The sequence below is a fragment of the Bidens hawaiensis genome, unplaced genomic scaffold (genome assembly GCF_021521415.1).
Source record: "Bidens hawaiensis isolate Kalapana, Puna unplaced genomic scaffold, B.hawaiensis_p1.1 tig00025843_1, whole genome shotgun sequence".
In the NCBI taxonomy this organism is placed as follows: domain Eukaryota; kingdom Viridiplantae; phylum Streptophyta; class Magnoliopsida; order Asterales; family Asteraceae; genus Bidens; species Bidens hawaiensis.
In genome coordinates this window covers 7,939-29,030 of record NW_027494154.1, presented here as the reverse complement: position 1 = coordinate 29,030, position 21,092 = coordinate 7,939, and the positions used below count along the sequence as shown (strand labels likewise).

General features: G+C 34.0%; 2 protein-coding genes and 1 pseudogene across 3 annotated transcripts; 2 read left to right on the top strand and 1 right to left on the bottom strand.

Moving 5' to 3' along the window:
• The first annotated feature begins 8,033 nt into the window (after positions 1-8,033).
• LOC143572415 (ethylene-responsive transcription factor ERN1 pseudogene) lies at positions 8,034-9,522 on the top strand (annotated as a pseudogene).
• A 3,468-nt stretch (positions 9,523-12,990) lies between these two features.
• Positions 12,991-16,393, top strand: LOC143572414 (uncharacterized). Its single transcript, XM_077057586.1, has 7 exons — positions 12,991-13,049; positions 13,880-13,950; positions 14,042-14,147; positions 14,816-15,001; positions 15,186-15,593; positions 15,895-15,984; positions 16,061-16,393. Exons 2-7 carry the CDS (start codon positions 13,903-13,905, stop codon positions 16,123-16,125), a joined length of 903 nt encoding a protein of 300 aa, XP_076913701.1. The 5' UTR covers positions 12,991-13,049; positions 13,880-13,902; the 3' UTR covers positions 16,126-16,393.
• Positions 16,394-16,687: 294 nt separating this feature from the next.
• On the bottom strand, positions 16,688-19,099 carry LOC143572423 (tubulin alpha-5 chain). 2 transcript variants are annotated; one of them, XM_077057592.1, is made up of 6 exons: positions 18,927-19,099; positions 18,321-18,535; positions 18,037-18,236; positions 17,442-17,950; positions 17,102-17,222; positions 16,688-17,016 (listed from the first exon to the last, which is right to left on the bottom strand). In XM_077057592.1, the coding sequence occupies exons 1-6, from the start codon at positions 19,037-19,039 to the stop codon at positions 16,900-16,902; spliced, it is 1,275 nt and encodes a 424-aa protein (XP_076913707.1). In that variant the 5' UTR covers positions 19,040-19,099; the 3' UTR covers positions 16,688-16,899. The 2 variants fall into 2 exon arrangements, with proteins under 2 accessions (XP_076913707.1, XP_076913705.1); XM_077057590.1 differs by having other exon boundaries at positions 16,688-17,222.
• Positions 19,100-21,092: the final 1,993 nt, after the last annotated feature.

Here is a 21,092-nt window from a genome sequence, read left to right as displayed (position 1 = left end):
TTTATAATTTATTGTTGTGGCATCGTTGATTTATACTTTTATATATCTTTTAAAAATTTGGTGAATGCTGTGTATGTACAAAAAAAAACATAATATAAAAAATATACTCATTTTCAAAATTACGACGATACAAACAGAGGTGCACAAACTGGGTATAGCCGGGTGCTTGACCGGGTTTTGACCTGTTCCATCAGGTTTTTTTCTGGTAGGATAGGGTCGGGTTTTGACCGGGTATTGGTGGAACCGGTTCCATCGGGTCCGGGTCGGTTCTGGTTACGGGTACAGTTCTTAGGGGAAACCAAAGCCCGGTTCGTACCTGCGGGTCGGGTCCGGGTAGGACTCGTCGGGTCGGATCTGGAACCGGTTTTTTTTCACCTCTAATTGTCATATTAATGTTTGTGTTTAATGAATTGGGTATATAATAGTCTTATTAAATGTTATATTATTTAACATACTATATAAAAAAAATTTTATTTACAAATTTTGATATCATATATGAAATTGTTTGAAAGGTGTTCAGGGCCTATTTTGTTATAATATATATTTAATACTATAATTATAATTAAGTAAATATGATGATATATAAGACTTTAAAAAACAAATAAAAATATACAAGTGGTTTGTTAAAAACATTTTAGGCTAAATATTTTAAAAGGGTATAATATGAATTTGGGTCAATCATATAGAAGAGGGAAATGGTGACTGCGTGTGTTCCGACAACACGAATGTTTGGGAGAGGTAGTTAAACTGTTCCGACAACCTTGTATATGTTTTAGCCTTTTAGGAGCTGCCACTTGGCATATATTCAGAATCACCACATTATTTTTTAAACAAAATAAAGTCTTGCTACTCGAATTAACCTAATATTAAAAGGTGACTCCATACGTTTGCGATTGTAGACAGCGTTGTGACGTGATACTGGTGTGAAAGAGTGGAGTATACTCGATAGCTAATCAACATTTTATAGATTTTATATTTTATGATCGTATTAAGGTATATGATTTGATGAAGTACGATTTGGGTCTATGCTCGTATAGGGATTTGTATGAAATTTGAATTATTCACTTTAGCTTTCCTTAAAATTTTAAGGATAAGATACAAAATTGAGGAAAGAGATGGAGTAGTTAGAGCATTCTTATCCCATTTTCTATAATTATGTGAGGGAAGTTTGTAAATTATAGGGTGAGGTTGTGAGTGATTGTGAGTGTAAATTATAGGATGGAGAGAGAAATGTAGTGATTTTTTGTAAATTTGGGAAAACATTGTTTCCCCTATTTATTTTTTAATATTTGTTGTAAGTAGAGCAGAGAGAAAACTATAATGATAAAGGTATAAAAAATATTATTTAATTGAACAGGAGAGAGAAATACAGTGTTTTTTAGTGTAATTATAAAGATATGGATGATGAACGGGTTGAGGATGCTCTTAGTAGTATTTTTAGATGATTTTTTTTAAACTTTGAAGATAAAAATAGAGAGAGAAAATGCAATGCTTGATCTATACACACCCGTATTTTAAAAGGGAAAATTTCTAAAATGTTTATTTTATAGAGAGAGATTCTGTTTATGTTCTCACAAATCAGGAGTTTCATAAATGTCCTCTCCAAATAGGTCACGACTTCTGTTCTTCTTACTCGCCCCACGTGTTTTTCTCCAATCATTTAATGCCACATTACCCCAAATAGGTCGTCTCATACGAGTTTGTAAACAGGTCATCCGAACAAGTTTGTTGAACAAACATGCAATCTTGACGAGTTTGTAAACAAGTCTTCACGATCGAGTTTAGTGAACAAGCTGGTTGTCCCAGTCAACTTTGTTGAACAAATCGATCATCTGGATGAGTTTTGTTAATAAATAAGTCGTCTCTTGAGTTATTGATAACATGTGACGTCTACTTATTGGTCTACAAGCACGTCGTCCCACTTTAAGCACATGTCGCTGACGACGTGTTTAGATGGTACATTTATAAAACTATTAGTTTGTGTGGACTACGAAATCTCTCTTGATAATAGCGTCATAAATTTTAAAAAGAATTCATGTTAAATGTTAGATTGTAGCTTTTAATTGGTAGGAGAAAATAAATGCTCTAGCACAGGCGTGACTCAAAAAGATTCCTTTTTTTTTGACGTCACGCAAAACCTTTCATTGAAGTTTTTATAAAAATCAAACTAATTTATTTTACATAGAAAATAAATCATCAAATTATTTAATATATTTGAAGAAAAGGCATTTTTTTGTCTTCATGTGGGCAGGTAATCATCTCGGTTATATTCCGTAAGCCCCTTAATTTTAATAACTGGTTTAATTAACAATTCCAATAGACCAATAGAAAAAAAAATTAGGAACAAATGAACAAGTGAAACTTTCTAGAACATTAAATCAATAATTTCATTCATTCAATGATTTTTAAAAATGCATTTAATTCCAAAAATATGGAAGTAATGATGAGTTAATATATGATTTCATGGATGTAAGCTCATTAAAAGATATATCAAGCCCATAAAATACAATGATAAACACCAAATCATAGAAAATATAAATTAGTTTTGTATGTTATAACTCAGTGTTGGATCATACCTGTTACATGTACCGGTTTCTGTTAATAATTTAACATGGTCACCATTATCATACACCGACAAGAGAAAAATGTAAATAACTTCGAATGAAACGTAAAACTCAAAACCCTAGCATATTCAAAGACATCAATATCACCTTGTAAGATCTTTGAACACACTTCTAATCATTCGTTTGTGACCATCAAATTCCAGTTGTAACTATTCTCACCTCATAACTGTAGCTCTTGAACAACCGTGGTGGGGAGGAGGAGGAGGAACGAAGATAGAGCGATACTTGGAAGTAGCTCAGAAACAAACAATTATTTATTTTCGAAGCCAATTGACCAAGTTTCACATTTGATCTGATTGGTAGGTATTTTTAAAGTGAGGATAGATTAAGAGTTATCATCGGTACAATTAAGTAATCAGGTGCTCATATTGTTTTGATGACGTTTTATAAAAAAAAAACAAATTTAGTGATGTCTTAATTATTGACATATTTTATTATTTGGTGGAAAAGGCATTTTTTGTCCCCAAGTATGATGTTTCAATCTCGTCAATATCCCCATTAGTTTTATAAAGTTTGGACATGATCAAATTAAAAATAACATTAGTTTTCATTCAAATTGGGTTTATTTAATATGTACAATTCTAAATAGATTATGAGGACCAAATGTGTATCAAGTATTAACATGTCAATTTATTTGTAAATATGGCATAGTATTGATCACTTGTAAAATCTAATTATGTGACTAAAGATATCAAACAGTTATCGTGTAGTGTTAGAGAATCTTTTACTAGCGTTAATTGATCTGAAACATGACCAAACTGTCTTGACCAAACTGTCTTGTACATACCCACAAATAGAAAGTGACATAAATGTTGTAATCACGACACTAAAATTTCTACATCATAACGTATGTGGATTAAAAATTCCTAGGTGGTCCGGATGCACATGATACACCAGTATGTATGAGCATATGGACTTGATCATATGATATGCAAGACAGAAGAACGTTGTAAGCCTCGCCACGAGAGGAAGTTGCTTTAGTGACAAACTCGGGCTTAATACTAGATATGCTTTCAATAACAAATACTACTTTCTTTCATGGTTCACCTATAATTGCTTTAGGGGTATAGAAGACTTACTCAAACTGAAATCTAACACTGTTTTTTCATGGTTCACCTATAATTGTCGTTTTCTCACACCTAAACTGATTAAATACATCACAAGGTTCACTAGTGTAACTGGAGGGTTGTGTACAATAGATAAAACGACAACATATAAGACTTTTGAGTGACTACAGACAAAACAATATTTGTTGAGTTTTAGTAGGCTGGCTTTTCCTGTAATTCAACGCATGTACATAAACTAACATGCATGTTATTTTGACCGACGCGAGACATAGATGTGTCTTGGTATAGATTGAATAATCGAAACGTTTAAAAACTCATTTTGGCGATTGGATGAAAGTACAAGTATAATGACGAGTTATGTAATTATTTATGTATTTATAAAAAGTCCAAAAAAGCATATTTATTCATTTTGGTGCAAAAGGTGTTTTTTGTCCACAAGTGGTTGGTACTGGTCTCTATCGATAACACATCACTAACTTTTTACTAAATCAATAACAAATTATTTCAAATTTTATTGACAACACAGAACCTTTTAATCAATCAATCAATCATATCCAGTGGAGTCCCACCAATAATAAAATTATAAGTAGGATCTAGGGAGGGTGGGATGTAGGCACACCGTACCTCTATCTAATGGGATAGAGAGGTGACTTTCAGAGAGACCCTCAGCTCTTGATTACATATGTGTGCGGCAATATAAAAGGAAATCAAAGTACAATTATAGTATCATTGATAGTAACACATAGTAATAATGATAATACTATATATATACACACACACACACACATATATATTGAAAGAAAATATCATAATAGAGTGTGACCAAAAAAAGGTAAATATAGGCCCCTAAGGTATTCATTTCTCTCTAAAAATTCTTAACTTTAATTCTACTTCTCCAAGAATTCCTATCCCTAACCATGTCCTTTGAGAGATTTAGGTCTATCAAATCATGCCTAATCCTCTCATCTCACGTCAATTTAGGTCGTCCTCTACCCCTCCTCCCCTCTACAGTAATGTTTTCTACGGATCTAGCCGGGTTCGTCGCCTGTCTTCTCTTCACATGTCCAAACCATCTCAATCTCCACTCTCTAATCTTGTCTGATATGTTAGCTACCCCTAATCTCTCTCGAAACATAACGTTTCTTATTCGGTCTAACATTGTGTGCCCACACATCCATCGTAGCATTCTCATCTATGCTACCTCCATCCTCCGCACTTGTGCCTTCTTGATGGCCCAACAATCTGTTCCATATAGCATTGCAGGTCTAACTGCTACCCTATAAAATTTTCCCTTTAGTTAGTTGGGAAACTCTTGTCGCATAAAATACTTGTGACTGCTTTCCATCTACACCATCCTACCTGAACTCGATGGGTCACATCACTGTCTAATTCCTCATCGCTCTGAACAAATGATCCTAGATACTTAAACTTCGTTACCTGCGGGACCGCTTGCCCTTCAATGGTGATCTGGGCGTCCTCATTGTCATTTACTCCACCGAAATCACAGTGGAGGTACTCCGTCTTAGAGCGACTAATCCGTAGACCTTTTGTCTCTAAGGTTGTTCGCCACTCCTCTAACCTCCTGTTTAGGTCTTGTTTTCTCTTAGCAAGTAACACAATATCGTCTGCAAACATCATGCACCATGGGAGCGGCCCCTGAATCGACTTTGACAACTCATCCAAGACTACTGCAAAAAGAAACGGACTCAACGCTGACCCCTGGTGAAGTCCTACCTCTACGGGGAAGAAATTAGTATCCCCCACGGGCGCACGTACACTTGTTGCACTCCTGGTATACATATCCATAATTATCTCTATATATTTTCTCGGGACTCCTCTACCCTCCAAGCACTCCCAGAGCACTTGTCGTGGCACGCTGTCGTAGGCCTTTTCTAGGTCAATAAACACCATATGCAGGTCACGCTTCTTCTCCCTATACTTTTCCATCAATCTTCTTAAAAGGTGTATTGCCTCTGTGGTGGAACGCCCCGGCATGAAGCCAAATTGGTTCACCGTAACCTGAGTTTCTCGTCTAAGTCTAACCTCAATCACTCTCTCCCATAGCTTCATAGTGTGGCTTAGTAGTTTGATTCCTCGGTAGTTACCACAGCATTGGGCGTCGCCTTTGTTCTTATAGATAGGAACTACAACGCTGCTGCTCCACTGGTCTGGCATCTTACCAGATTTGAGGATAATATTGAACAAAGTAGTTAACCACATGACTCCTTCCTCCCCCAAACACTTCCACACCTCGATGGGTATATTGTCTGGGCCAACCGCCTTAGCCCTTCCCATCCTCCTAAGTGCAGTCTGCACCTCTTCCCATGTGATCCGTCGGCAATAGCAGTTATTCGGTTGTTGTCGTTGGAATGTTGTGTCGTCATAATCTTGTTGGGAAGCTCTCTCATTGTTAAAAAGATTGTGGAAGTAGGTTTGCCATCTTAGCTTGATGTCCTGCTCCTTGACCAATACATGCCCATTTGTATCCTTTATGAACTTCACAGGCCCTAGATCTTGCCTTCTACGTTCCCTAGCTTTGGCAATCTTAAACATAGCATGTTCCCCCTCTTTTGTTTCTAAACGTTCATACATACGTTTATAGGCCGTGTTCTTTGCTTCCACCACTGCCTTCTTCGTCTCTCTCTTTGCCGTTTTGTAGGTCACCCTCAATTCCACTCGCTCCTCCTCATTCGTGCACCTCATAAGCTCCCTAAAACATCGTTGTTTGTCCCTTATCTTGACTTGTACGGCCTCATTCCACCACCAAGACTCCTTATGGCCACCTCCCTTTTCTGATGTGACCCCGAGAGTCTCCTTTGCTACTTGAATGATCTTTGTCGCCATAGCCTCCTATATATGAGTTGAGTCCTCATTTATTCGATCCAGGGTCTGCAGTATGAGTTTATCCCTAAACAGTGGGACATTTTCGTCCTTCAAATTTCCCCATCGAATTCTAGGTGTACCATTCCTCTCTCGAACAGTCAGCTTATTTCTGAAGCCTATATCTGCCACCAGTAGTCGATGTTGAGACACAACCGTCGAATAAACAATGTTAACATAACGTTAACACAAAGGACACCAAATTTTCATTCGAGTTGATATATAAAATAAATATAGTTCTAGATGGATGGATTTAAATGGAAACTAATTATTTAAACAAACTGGAAATCAACGAAACCTTTTAACCGTTAGACAAAACGTTCGTTTAATTATTTTATATTAACCACTAACAAGACGATGTACATCTTTACAAATCCGTTAACAACTACAAGATTTATGTTTTTATGTTCCAAGCTATGATTTGCTCGAAAGCTAAGGGTTACAATATGATATAATTATATGTCCTCTCTAGTTAAGAGTTACGAGGGACCCGTAGCTTGAAACATAAAGACATAAATCTTATAGTGATTGTCATAACTTAAAAGTGTTTTACTTTCATTACAAAATACAACCTTAGAACTAAGACCAAGTAAGGGAGACTTTTTCATAACTTTGATCCCACATTAAAAAAAATTAACTTTTATTACTAAATCACAACCCTATTAGATTTCTTGCTTTTAATAACCCAGTCATTATCTACAACATGATGAATTAATTTTAATTTTCAATCCATGCTATTTTTCTATATACAACCATTCATGAGATTTGATCCCTCACTACTTGAAAAAACAAAGCCTTATCTTGACATGCTTTGAACTCTACTAATGATGATTCCTAACTTCACCAGTGTTATACTTAAAGAAGTAAATTTTATGTTGTTTAACGATTGATAAGTTTGAAGATAGTACTTGACATGTAATTAGAAAAGTTGAATAGGCGGACTCTAATTTTCGTCCAAGGTCACCAGGTGCAGTCCAGTCGGTATCTCTTGATTAGGGAGTATTGGATGGGATTGTTACCTTTCACTAAAGGTTATATTGTTGGTAATATAAAAAAAGTCTAAGAAGTATGTATGTGTGTTTTCTTTTCATGAAAAAATTGTTCAGACACATACCAAGGAGTGTGTTCTATAAAAAAAGAATCATACAACATTTCGTGAAGTGGCGTAATGTTTCATCCAATAGTGTGTCGGTTTGTTGGTTAAAATAATTGTCGTTTGATTCTAGTAATCAGTTGCTGACGGTTCCCTTAATTGACTTTTGTTAGTAGGAACTAGGTTACTACTCATGATTATCGTCGGCAGAATACCAATTCCCACGATTCGCACAATTCATATTGATCACCTAGAGGATCCAACTTCTATCAATTACATAAATTAGAAGCCAGTTTCGGATTATTTGAACTCTGATTATTTAGTAAATCTTGTTTAACAACTAAAAATTTGTAAAATTGAATTGGACCCTAAACTTACCTTATACAATCATTTTATATAATTAAATGAGTTGAGTCATATTTACATAACTTATTAAAAATTAAGTAAAAGGCAAGGAGTGGGAGGCAAGAGCAGGCCTTCGTGATGGCAACTCATGTTGTTAATGTTAAGTTGACCACAACTTCCATGGATCATACAAATATATCATCTTAGTGTTATGCCGCTTTGAGACTGCATTAATATACTATTATAATAACACGTTGACCATGGTTTGATCGTAGTTAACCCGACAAAAGATTTTCGTACAACCAAAATAATTGAACCGAATCGACTCATTCTATAATACTATCCTCTTATTAAAGAATGTAGACAAGTACCAATCATAATGACGTTAATGACATAGCCTCCACTCCTAATCCAAAAGCCTTGTTTTGTCAGTCAACCACTAACCACCATCCAAAAAAGAATTCAAACGTTCATAAACTTCCATTAACTAAAAGACGAGCCACCCATGAACATTTAACCCCTATTTAAACCCCTCATCTTTCATCACATCAAGTCAAACCCAAAAAATAAATTCCATCTTTACAACCAAAAAAAAGAATAATAATAATAATAATAATAATACAAGACATGGAATTGAACTTCCAAAATTATAGCTTTTCTTCTTCATCAACATTGGCAAAAAAGGCTCAATTTCACGGTCGCGGTTCGAATAAAAACAAATTTGTCGGGGTTAGACAGCGCCCATCTGGAAAATGGGTAGCGGAGATCAAAAACACCACCCAGAAGATCCGGATGTGGCTAGGGACTTTTGACACGGCGGAGGAAGCTGCCAGAGCGTATGACGAGGCGGCTTTTTTGCTCCGTGGGGCCAATGCCCGAACTAACTTTATCCATCACGCGCCAATTAATTCCGCACTCTCTCTCAAAATCCGTAACTTATTTAACCACAAGAAATACCTTAGACAAAACTCCCTCACCAAAACAAAAACCGAAACCAAACCCAAAACCGACAAAATCAACACCGTCTCGACCCCTGCATCAAAGACTTGTACGGTACAAGTCAACAATGAGAAAACCGAAACTTTTTCATCTGGGTGTCAAGGAATTGAGGTGTTTGATGATGGGTATAAGCCGGATTTGACGAATTGTATCCCCAGTGTCGAGATTGATGGTTCGGGTGGTGGTTCTTGTTATGATTTGCCTTTGAACATTGGGGATGAATTTGCAGGGTTTGATTTTGGGGTGAGTTCAAGAAAGGATGATGAAGATGATGTAAGCACAAGTGATTTTGAGAGGATGAAGGTGGAAAGACAGATATCTGCATCATTGTATGCCATTAATGGTGTGAATGAGTACTGGGAGAATGTTCTTAGTGATTGCAGTGACAGCAGTTCTTATTGGGATCTTCCAATGTTGTCTCAGATGTTTTGTCCAATTACTTAGATTATTATTATTATTATCAGATTTCTGTTATTTGTTGGAAAGTTAATGACATGAGTACAAGTTTGGTTTGATTTTAGACCAATTTGTTTGGATTTCATTTGTTAAGGTTAACCAATTTGGTAAAAACAACCCCATATAATAGTTGTTTTTATATATTGTTTAGTATTACCATAAAATGTTTTCTTATATTAAGAAAGTTAATGAACCAAGGTGTTTTGAATTTTAATAAACAAGTTCGTTTTTCTCGGTCTTAGGTTTTTGCGATTTATAAGGGGCTAGACGAGGTTTTGATGATGTGACAGGTACTAGAGGGGGATACCAGTAGAAGCGGCGACTCAAGAACGGGTAATAATATATTTTTATTTAAAACTTAGTGTCAGTTTCATGTATACATTAGAAACTTGTGTTTTGAGAATATATTATAGCTTTTGTAATTTTTCTTCTCTTTTGGTTCACTTGTATTGTTTTCTCAAGCTTCTTGCTTGCGTTTGGTTATAAAATCATCTGACGTTCAAAAGAAAATTGAATGAAGAAATATCATTGAAGTTCAAAAGTAGTTATTTGATAATTGAATTTCTTACAACATGTAACAAAATTAATATGATTCTAAAAAGTAAATTAATTAAGTAATGTATATATGTTAAGGAAAGTAAGTATGTAAGTAAAACTGTGAAAGTGAGAGTAATAAATTTGTGTCAGTTTGGGTAAGAAGAAGTGGTGGACTGGTGGTACCATGTATGGGCCTGTGGGCCTACGGGGAAGGTGATCATCAGTAACTGCTTCGGATCATTTGTAGGCCCGAGTAATTTAAGGAGGTATGGTATGGTATGGTATGGGATTTTAGCCCACGTTAACAACTAAAGCCTAACTAGGCAAATTTTGATTTGGAGATTTTGACCGTTTATTCTAAAATAAATTGGTGTAATTTGAAACGGGCTGTGGGCAGTGGCGGACCCTAATTATTTTCTTGGGGGGCGGCATCGGGACTTAACACTAATTTTATGGGGGGCGATCGGAATTTTCACATACAAATAACACTAAAAAAAAATTTAAGGTGGGCGGCAGCCCCCCCTTCCAGCAACATAGGTCCGCCCCTGGCTATGGGTCGGGTTTAGTATTCACTTCACAAAGACCATGTCTCGTCCGTCTTTATGTGTACCCTCTCCCTTCAAGAAAACAAAAATAAAACAAAAGTCATAGTACATAAACGAAGAAAGATAAATAAAGTTTGGAAGAACATAAACAAAACCCTTATTCATTCACCTCTCTTTGATATTTCCTACTCCGTTCTTAAAGAAAACCTCAAAAATTAAATTAAAATAACATTATGGTTTCATTTTAGAACATTTGATGTGTAGAGATTGTGGTCAGAGACAGCGCGGGGAGATTATGAATCCATAAGTCAAGCTGTTTATGAGTTACCCAAAATTAACTTGCATAAACTTGAACTAAGTTGAGCTTAACCTAATTCTCGCTAGAGTTTATACCGAGACTCATTCAATAAACGAGTTTGAGCCTTAGCTTCACCCGTTCCGACCTTGACCCGTTCTGACCTGAACCTGTTGACCCTAACCCGTTCCGACCCAAACCAAAACAACCCTTTTTTTAAGTGACCCATTTCGAACCTAACCCGTTTCAACCCTAACCTGTTTCGACCCATGACCCGTTTCGACCCAACCCATTTGCCACCTCTAATATAAACAGAGCGAGCCAAACTCAAGTTTTCTTAAGTTAAACGAGCCAAGTTCGATCTTACACAAACTACTTGAGAATGCCATGAATGTTGCCCATGGTTTCGAGAGGAGTGGTATATATATAAAACAAGGGGCTCATTAACACCAAATCAGTTATTAAGTAATCATCTATCTACCTATTCTAATAAAGTAAAATAATTGTGACACATGTCAGTTTATGGTTAAACCTTACCACTTTTTTCCCTCCAAATCTTAATTGACCATAATATATGTTCATATTCACTTTCTTTTTACATTTTATTTAGATTATATTTATTTATATATTATAAAAATAAATATTAACATATTATTTTACTATATATTCCAAAATACTTTGTGAAATCCAAAAATTAACAACAAACCATGTTTGTTAAAAATTGAAAAGAATATGTAATTTAAAATGTCATAATTAACATATTTACTATGTATATTGTTGAAAATTATAAAGAAAACTAAAACTCGAACATGCTTTCATTTTACAAAGTAATTTTTTAATTAATCATAAATCTATGCTTAAAAGTTGATCCATTTTTTAAAAATAATCTATTTACCTACTATTATTATTATTGTAAATTGTCATATAAATTTATAAATTATAAATATATTAAATCTATCAAATTTTATTTGGTTAATTTAGTAAGCGATATATTTTTTTGGTTAATTTAGTAAATATACACCAATCACTTTCATATATAACAAAGTTTATCATATTTAATTTCTTGATTTTTTTATAAATGATTGTTTCGTGTTTTGTAAAACTTAAATTTGGTTTTTACAATAAAAAATTGGTAAATAGATTGTTTGGTATAAATTTTCAAAATTTGTTATGGGTCAAAAATAAGAAATCCGAATATTTTTAAAAGTTTGAGAATGCAAATAGATTTATTCAAATTTGTTACGGGTTCAATGGATGTAACTTAGAATTTTAAACATGATTTGGGTTTCAAAGTTATTTTCAAGGACATTTTTGAAAAAACTCAAAAGGTTCGGGATTTGGTAAATTGACTATTTTTCCCTCGACTATTAAAATTTAAGAATAGATGGTGAACACTTACGACATGCAACCCCTTGACTATCAATGCTTCTAACTTGTATCAAATTTGAAACATTTGTGTCAGCATTAACTTTTTCTTCAATGATGATCATAACATTGTATGTAAAGCATGTCATGCAAAACTATGCTCAAATGAAGCAAAATATTCACAAAATTAAATGAGTTAACATATTATTTATGTTGTCAAACTTATCAAAAAAAAAAATTCATGGTTTAGTTTAGAAAAACATAGTTCTTGAATCACATTCGTCGTTATAATTTAATGTTCTTCTTTCTTTCTATGGGATGTAATGTATATCAATAACGGTAACGCCCCTTTAGTATTTAGGCTGAGTGGTCAGAACTACTATTGTATGACTATTGTATAAGAAGTCTTCTTCCTGAATTCTTTCAAGTATACACATATGATACTGACAATGAAAGTTTCAATAAAAGGAGCGTTCTCGAGTACGTTTTTGCACGTACATTTTTTTTATTTAGTTCATTTAAAAAAATCATTTTTGTGATATAAATAAAATCAATTTATATACACATAGTATAGATACGAGTATAGATGTAATACGTTTTTTCATGTACGCTATATAATTATATTCTTTACTTGTAATTTTATAATTTGGATAATCCGTGTAATACACGGGCTATGCAACTAGTTTAATAATAAAAAAGCATCGTCTGATGTGGATCTCAGTGTCCACCTCCAGCTCCATTAATATTCATTCATTGTTGTTGCAGTCCAAACACAAACAAATCACTCACTCATTCATTCATTAAAAGATTCTCTTCACCTTTATCCATCCATACATCCATCCGGTAATTAATCTTCTTCTTCTTCTTCTTAATAATAATAATAATAATATGATATTAATTCCTTCAATTTACCTTATCATATCATTCATTACTTCTTCATTTCTGTCCTATCTCTTCAAATCTTTCATGGGTTTTTCAAATTACCTTTAGGGTTTGTAAAATTTGTTCATTTTCTGTTGTTTTTCATACTCTTGATTCCAGTTTTTATGTTTCTTGAAAAGATAACCTGGATACCATGTTATTTGATCACTTAATATGATGCTGTTTGTATATTTGATTGTATGGGCTGTTTGTTTTTTAGGGTTCTTGCTCTGTTTCAAATGTATTATTATAAGTTTTTTTTAATTGTTTAGTAAGCTTGTAAGTTACAAGAAAGCTTGTAGAGTAAGCTTGTAGAGTCTAATCTTATATAGTTACATGTAAGTTACAAGAAAGTCCATTTTTTGTTATGTTTATATGTAAGAGTCCATGTGAACAATTTAGTGTATCATTATAAATGCCTTGAAATGTACAAACATATCATTTTTATGAAATTCTCATTAATCTCCCCGTCGTAGAAAGGGTAGAATGGTAATTTGTCTTACTGCAACTTGCTTAATTGTACATTCCTAAAAATAAAGTTAGCTTTTTTTTTGTTGAAAATTATTTTGGACCACAAGGGTACCACAAAAAGAGGTTCTTGTTTGAATTTTGACTTTTGAGTGTCAAATGATTAATCTTTTGACTTTAAAGCTGACTAGAAAGAACTTTTAAGTATTAAAAAAATGTTAAGTATGTTTAATTTCGTAAACGAGTATGTGAAAAAAATGTGTTTTTTGTGATTCTTGAAACAGGTAATACACGTTTCTTCAAGAAAATGTCAGGTGGAGAGGTTAGAAACATATCTCCAGATGATATACAAATGGTAACGTTTTTGAACCGCGTGTAATTTTGTTTAATTGCACGTGTTTTTTAGTTTATAATGTGATTAAAAGATTATAATCATTTGGTTACAGGTTCAAAATCTCATAGAACAATGTCTGCCATATTACATGACTCAGAAACAGGTTATAGATATTCTATATCAGCAAGAGAAAATTGAGCCAAGCTTTACCGAGCTTGGTGTGTAATTTATGACTTTAGTTTATTTAATTTCATCATACAATTTACACACGTAGGCCTGTAAACGAACCGAACGAACCTGAACCGAGCATGTTCGTGTTCTTTAGTTTAACTTTAACCGACAAATTGGTCGAATATGAATAATTACCAGAACGAGGATTTCTTGTCCGTGTTTGTTCGTTAAGTAAGTGTGTTCGTGCTCATGTGTGCTTGTTCATTAATAGTATAAATGAATGGTTTAAGAACATAAATGAACATTATTGAACATCGATGAAAGAACATAACTGAGCGAACACCAATTGAAACTAAACAAGAAAATAAATTGGTTGGGCCTAAAAATTTATCAAAACTAGACTAAATTGTAATGGTCCTAAGCATTAAAGTGAATATGTAAATGAAGTTCATTTAATGAACAAACTCAAACAAACATAAGTTAACGAACAAAACGAATTTTCACAAACGTGAAAGAACGAATGAGAAATGTGCTGATCATGTTCGTTAGTTTGACAAATAAATGAACTTAAACAAACTTCCCGTCAAACGGCTCACCAAATTTTCGGTTTGTTTACAGGCCTATCTATGCACACGTTTATGCTAATCCTCTCTTTTTTCTCTCTTTTTTTGTGCTTTTTTTTTCTTTTCTTTTTGTAGTTTGGCACTACTTTGGCTTTGGCAGAAACTTGAAGAACAAAATCAAGATTTTTTCAAGGGATATCATTTGAGATTAATGGTGAAAGATCAAATAATGGAATTTAATAAGTTGCTTGATAGACAAGCTGCATTGATGCAGCAGTTGGGCCCCACAGGAGTTGGTTTCCAACCCAAGTCGTCTAACGGGTCTCATTTGCCACCAAGTAAGCATTTTTACGGCTCACACTTTTACTTAGCAGGATTCATGTGAATAAAATTTACATTCTTGTTGATTATGAGACGTCGGAATCACTTTAGTTTGACTTTCCATATGTCTAGATGTATGAAATGTTGACTATTTAAATATTTACGTGTAAAATAACTATTTATTATCGTCTTTTTTTTCAGTGCATCAAAATCCAACATGTTATGTACCCGAAAATACCGGTATTCCTCTGAAGACAGAAACCATGACCAGTTTCTCAAGAGGATTTAACAGTTGCGGACTGCCAATAATACCCTCACGGGACCCACAACCTCCTCCTAGAAGGATTGATGGTCCACCAAATATTATTGGAGTAACGAACAGTGTCTCGGTGAAAGCCGAATCAAGTTATTTGGGTAACTCGAGGTTTATGTATGGAACTGATGGCAATGTTCTAGAAGCACGGCCCACAATCGGTGAAGCTTCTGTTTCGTCTTTTAGTTGTTTGGAATCTGACCCGCTTAATGATGGATCTTTGTTTGGTATGTTGGGTCCCATGCCTCAAAACTTTGGTCTTTCGGAGTCGACTCCCGACTTCACCAATAGCTCTGGTACGACCCTCGACTTGTAAACTGGTTATTTCTTGTATTGTTTTAATGGAATGGATAAGTATGATATTTTAACTAGTTTTTAAAGGCGTATATGGTATTTTAAGGCGTACATGTTTACAAGTATATATATGAAATTCTTAAGATTTTTTTATTTCAATGCATATAACCTCTTAAATCAGTTTTATTCAAATTACTATTTTGCTATTGTTATTGGAACAATATTGTTTTTTTTATCTTGATTAACACATTAACTATTGTTATATATATATATATATATATATATATATTTGTTAATTTTCAGATATGCTAGACAACTTCTCTAGGTCTGCTTTTCTATCATCAGATAGAGACAGTTTCTTGGACTCTCATAGTAGTACCTTAGAGCATCAAGGTATTTTATTTATTTATATTGATCACTTTTATTTTGATATCGAAAGCAGTCAATTAACATTGATTTTGTCTCTCAGGTGAAAATAAGAGGTTGGAGATACCAGAAAACTTAGGTTTTGAAGATTTCAGCAGTGAATCGTAGAACAATCAAATGGTAGTATTCTAAACCTTAAAACTTAAATTAATTGAATATTATGACATTATGTGATTGTTGTGTGTTGGTGCAGGCTAAACTATGTTATAGGGGGGCATAAATCTTGTAAATACTAAATAGTTTATGAAATGGGAGGCTTCAGAATTCTCAAGTGTTGTGAGTGGTGAATGTGTGCAATGAGGAGGTAATAATTAGTTTTAGGATGGTGGTTTACAATCATAGGCATTAGGAATGTGTGAGGAGGTTAATATATCAAAAACAATTGTTATAGCAAGTTAAAATGTAACATGAATTGTCTTAGAAACTGATCTATGTGTACTATCGTACTCGACTTGGGTTGTTTTTTAATTTTGTCTGTCGCGGTGATATTATGAAATTAAATGATTTAAATAAGTTACATTGGTGTGTTCTGTTTACAAATTTTAGTATCCCAGGATACGGTCCATATATTTAACACAATAAACGTACCATCATTCAACCCGTCACGATTTGTAACACCCTTTTGTAAAACAACTTTTCAACTAACAAACATCAAATTAGACATTACCACTAGCAAAACATAACTCTTTTCATCCATTAACATCGACTTATATACTTAAACCACATACTACCACACCATATTATAGTTTTAATCAACTTTTATGTTCATAGCAACATGATATTATGATAATAACAATAGTAACACATGCACAATTAAGTTTAGAAATCACTCCACAAAAGAAACTTTCTCCACATAACCAAAAGTAACAACCAGCGGTTGAATCACTTAATACTCTTCATCCTCGCCTTCACCTTCATCATCAACACCTTCAGCGCCAACTTCCTCATAATCCTTTTCAAGAGCCGCAAGATCTTCACGGGCTTCGGAGAATTCACCTTCTTCCATACCTTCACCAACATACCAATGAACAAAAGCCCGTTTCGCATACATCAGGTCAAACTTGTGGTCGATGCGCGAGAAAACCTCTGCAACGGCTGTGTTGTTGCTTATCATGCAAACTGCTCGTTGCACCTTAGCAAGATCGCCACCTGGCACCACTGTTGGTGGCTGATAATTGATCCCACACTTAAATCCAGTTGGACACCTGTTATCAATTTAAAATTAATTAGTAAATATTAAATAAAAACGACAGATTCAAGGGTGTTTGGATGTGTGTTTTGATATTTGATTATTAAACATTTTTTTGGTTGTTACTTATTAGAGGAAAGGTGAAGTATGAAACTCAATGGGGAAATAATCAGAATCAATAAACACATCCAAACGCCCTTTAAAAATAAATAACCAACCGTAATTAATTTCTTACCAATCAACAAACTGAACGGTCCGCTTGGTCTTAATTGTAGCAACAGCAGCATTAACATCTTTAGGAACAACATCGCCACGATACATCAAACAACACGCCATATATTTCCCATGTCTCGGGTCACATTTGGCCATCATGCTAGCAGGTTCAAAAACCGCATTTGTAATTTCAGGTACCGACAGTTGTTCATGGTATGCTTTTTCAGCTGATATCACAGGGGCATAAGAGGAAAGCATGAAATGAATACGCGGGTATGGGACAAGATTTGTTTGGAACTCTGTGATGTCAACATTAATTGCTCCATCAAAACGTAATGAAGTTGTTAAAGATGATATTATTTGTGAGATGAGTCGGTTTAAGTTGGTGTAAGTAGGTCTCTCGATGTCTAACGATCTCCTGCATATGTCATAAATGGCTTCATTGTCCAATAAGACGGCCACATCTGTATGCTCTAGGAGCGAGTGTGTAGAGAGAACACTGTTGTATGGCTCCACAACTGCAGTTGAAACCTACAGACAAACAAAATGCGTTTTTGAGTGTTTAAAAACTTTATTTAAGTAATGGATGATGAAATAAGGGTATACAAGGAAATCACCTGTGGAGAAGGGTAAATGGTGAACCCGAGCTTTGACTTTTTACCATAGTCAACCGACAAACGTTCCAAAAGCAAGGATCCTAAACCAGAACCGGTACCTCCACCGACAGCATTAAACACTAAAAACCCTTGCAAACCGGTGCAGTTATCTGCTAACTTTCTTACTCGGTCAAGGCAAAGGTCAACTATCTCCTTCCCAACTGAAACAATTACCAAAACAACCCTCAGTCAAAAGAAAACAACTCGTTTATCTTCATACAAAAACAATTTGACATTACAAATACCTGTATAGTGACCCCTAGCAAAGTTATTAGCAGCATCTTCTTTTCCCGAAATAAGTTGTTCAGGGTGGAAAAGCTGTCTGTAAGTCCCCGTCCTCACCTCATCAATAACAGTCGGTTCAAGATCAACAAATATGGCTCTTGGCACGTGTTTTCCCGCACTGGTCTCGCTAAAGAACGTGTTGAACGCATCATGTCCAACACCGACTGTTTCGTCACTGCAAATTTATTAACAGTTTAGCTAAAACCGACATCTCAGCAGTCAACACAATAACAACGCATTTAAATACTAGTTTAATTACAAATCTACAAATGAAAAATGACACACGAACTCGGATTCATGACCTAAATCGTTTGAATTAAGAAACTGATCACAAAACTCAATTAAAGTTAACAATAAATTACGAAAAAACACTCTAATTAGTTCAGATTCATCACTAAACTCAATTAAAGTTAACAATATCAACAATCTATCATTGCAGAATTAAATTACGAGCCGTATAATGGTCACATGCGATAATATCGTCGAAAAACAGAGAATATGATCTAATTAGGCTATATTAACATATAATTCACATAGATTAAGAGAAACGGAAAACAGTAAGAGACCTTGGCATCATGCCATCGGGCTGGATGCCGTGTTCGAGGCAATAGAGCTCCCAACATGAATTGCCGACTTGAATTCCGGCTTGGCCTATGTGTATGCTGATGATCTCCCTCATATCTTCTGCAATTGAAGCTGAATTGAAGAAGATTGAATGAAATGAAAACCCTAATTCTTCTGGTTTTGGGTATGTACAAGAGGATGACTTATTATATACGGCAAATGATATGTGTGTGACAGTGTCAAGAGTGTGTGTGTACAATTCTACACTCTGTCTCTATTATTATTGTATATACTTTTATATTTATTTGTTTATTTTCATTTTTAGAAATTATAAAAGAATTAGTAATTAAGTTTAGATATTTATATGTTGGTGTTAAATAGGCCGTCTTCGTTAGGGAATTGCCGGGGTCCGAATAGACACGAACTTGACAATTTTGAGTGAACTTGAAAAGCTGTTTTGCAAATGAATGTTGTAATTGTATTCGAAAGTTGACATAAATTGAATTTGTTTACACCGGAAAAAAGACGTTATTTAATTACTTTTACATTTAAGAAAGTACAAATCTACAATAAAGATGTGCATAAAAAAGTTGCGTTTAAAGTATTACGGGTGATATCTGGTACAAATAAAATTAACTTACTAAACGTACAAATAACTATAGTAATTATCATTGCTTCACAGTTTTAAACTAGAGTCATTACACTAAATAAAAATAGAGTAATAATAATTAATGTAATTCAAAAACTATAGAGTAGTTTTGTTCAATTAAAAAAAATTATAGAGCAATAATAATATCTAATATCGTCATAGTTACTCTACTTATTTATATATTTATCACATTAAAAGTTGTAGTGACCTTAAGACCATCCGTAGTCCACAAGTTTTTGGGGCGTTATGGGCTAAAACGCCGGGGGCACCCCCCCCAGGGGCATTATGGCCTTTTTTTAGCGTTTTGTACAAAACGCGGGTGAAAGGCAAAAATAATAATGATAAAATAATGGAGGTGAGACATTATGGAGGCTTTATGACTACACCCTATTTTTGTATAAAATCATAACTCTAATTGGACGTCACGTGTCGCATAATGCCTGGAGGTGAGACTTTATGACCACTCATGGTCTAAGTCCTAGCACAAAATATAAAACTTGATACTAATTTATTTATTTATTTTTTGTCTTTTGAAAATGAGTACAAACTACAAAATACTCAATGAGTTAGGGTATAATATAAAAAGTTGTTTTTATCCTAAATAATTGTAAAAGCATTTGCTAGAATATATTTTATGTTAGGTTTATATCATATTGTTATGTAAAAAATTCACACCACAACGTTAGACAATATTTTACCTTTTTCATATGATAAAGTAAATGCACAAAAATAATATAAATCCATATTGTCTCTCACCTTCTTAGTATCAACCTTCTCTACTCCATATTGGCTTCTATAAAGGTCGAAGGACCATTGCTCTAAATAAACAAACGAGTTGTTTTTTGTGTTTGTTTTTATCATTAAAGGAATAATAATATATCATCTTATTTTGTTTTTATTTAACAAACACCCACCAAGTGATTAGTTAATTAATAAGGGGTTGATTTACAGCCTACTAGAAAGAAACGAAGCCTCTTGAAAAATCCAAAGAAACAGGAGGACAAAAGTGTCAATTGATGAAACATACATCAAGTGGGGGCTTGAAAGGTTGTCACAACAAATGGGTGGGCCATGGTTACCGGAACACAACACATGCTTTGCTTTTCGGATCAATCCTTCGATTCTAAATATCCCAATTATTGCCATTTCTTTAATCTAAGAATGTAAAAGATAATGATTTCGCAAAATGAATTATTTGGGTAGGGTAATATCATAAAAACATACTTTTATTTTGTGATTACAGAAATATGCGTATTCAGTTTTAGTATATCAAAATCGATAGAATTTAAAAGACATGTATTTGAAAAATAAGAGATAAAAGATGGTTAATAAAACACTAGTTACATGTGTGGAGGTTATATAGATGGTTTATAACCAGAGAATAGATAGTTAGAAGTAATAAAATGAAATTGTTTGAAGTAAAAAGTAGATAGTATAGTGCAAAAAGAAAATAATTTTACTTTTAAAAGTTAATTAATATATGAAAAAGTTAAAAAACATATTTTTTTTTCTAAAATCA

Coding starts and splice junctions, on each gene's coding strand:
- LOC143572414 (XM_077057586.1), top strand. CDS start 13,903: ATGTCAGGTGGAGAGGTTAGAAACATATCTCCAGATGATATACAAATG. Junction 13,951..14,041: donor CTCCAGATGATATACAAATG/GTAACGTTTTTG, acceptor ATTTGGTTACAG/GTTCAAAATCTCATAGAACA. Junction 15,002..15,185: donor CGGGTCTCATTTGCCACCAA/GTAAGCATTTTT, acceptor CTTTTTTTTCAG/TGCATCAAAATCCAACATGT.
- LOC143572423 (XM_077057590.1), bottom strand. CDS start 19,039: ATGAGGGAGATCATCAGCATACACATAGGCCAAGCCGGAATTCAAGTC. Junction 18,536..18,926: donor CCCGATGGCATGATGCCAAG/GTCTCTTACTGT, acceptor ATAAATTTGCAG/TGACGAAACAGTCGGTGTTG. Junction 17,223..17,441: donor ACCGTTCAGTTTGTTGATTG/GTAAGAAATTAA, acceptor AATTGATAACAG/GTGTCCAACTGGATTTAAGT.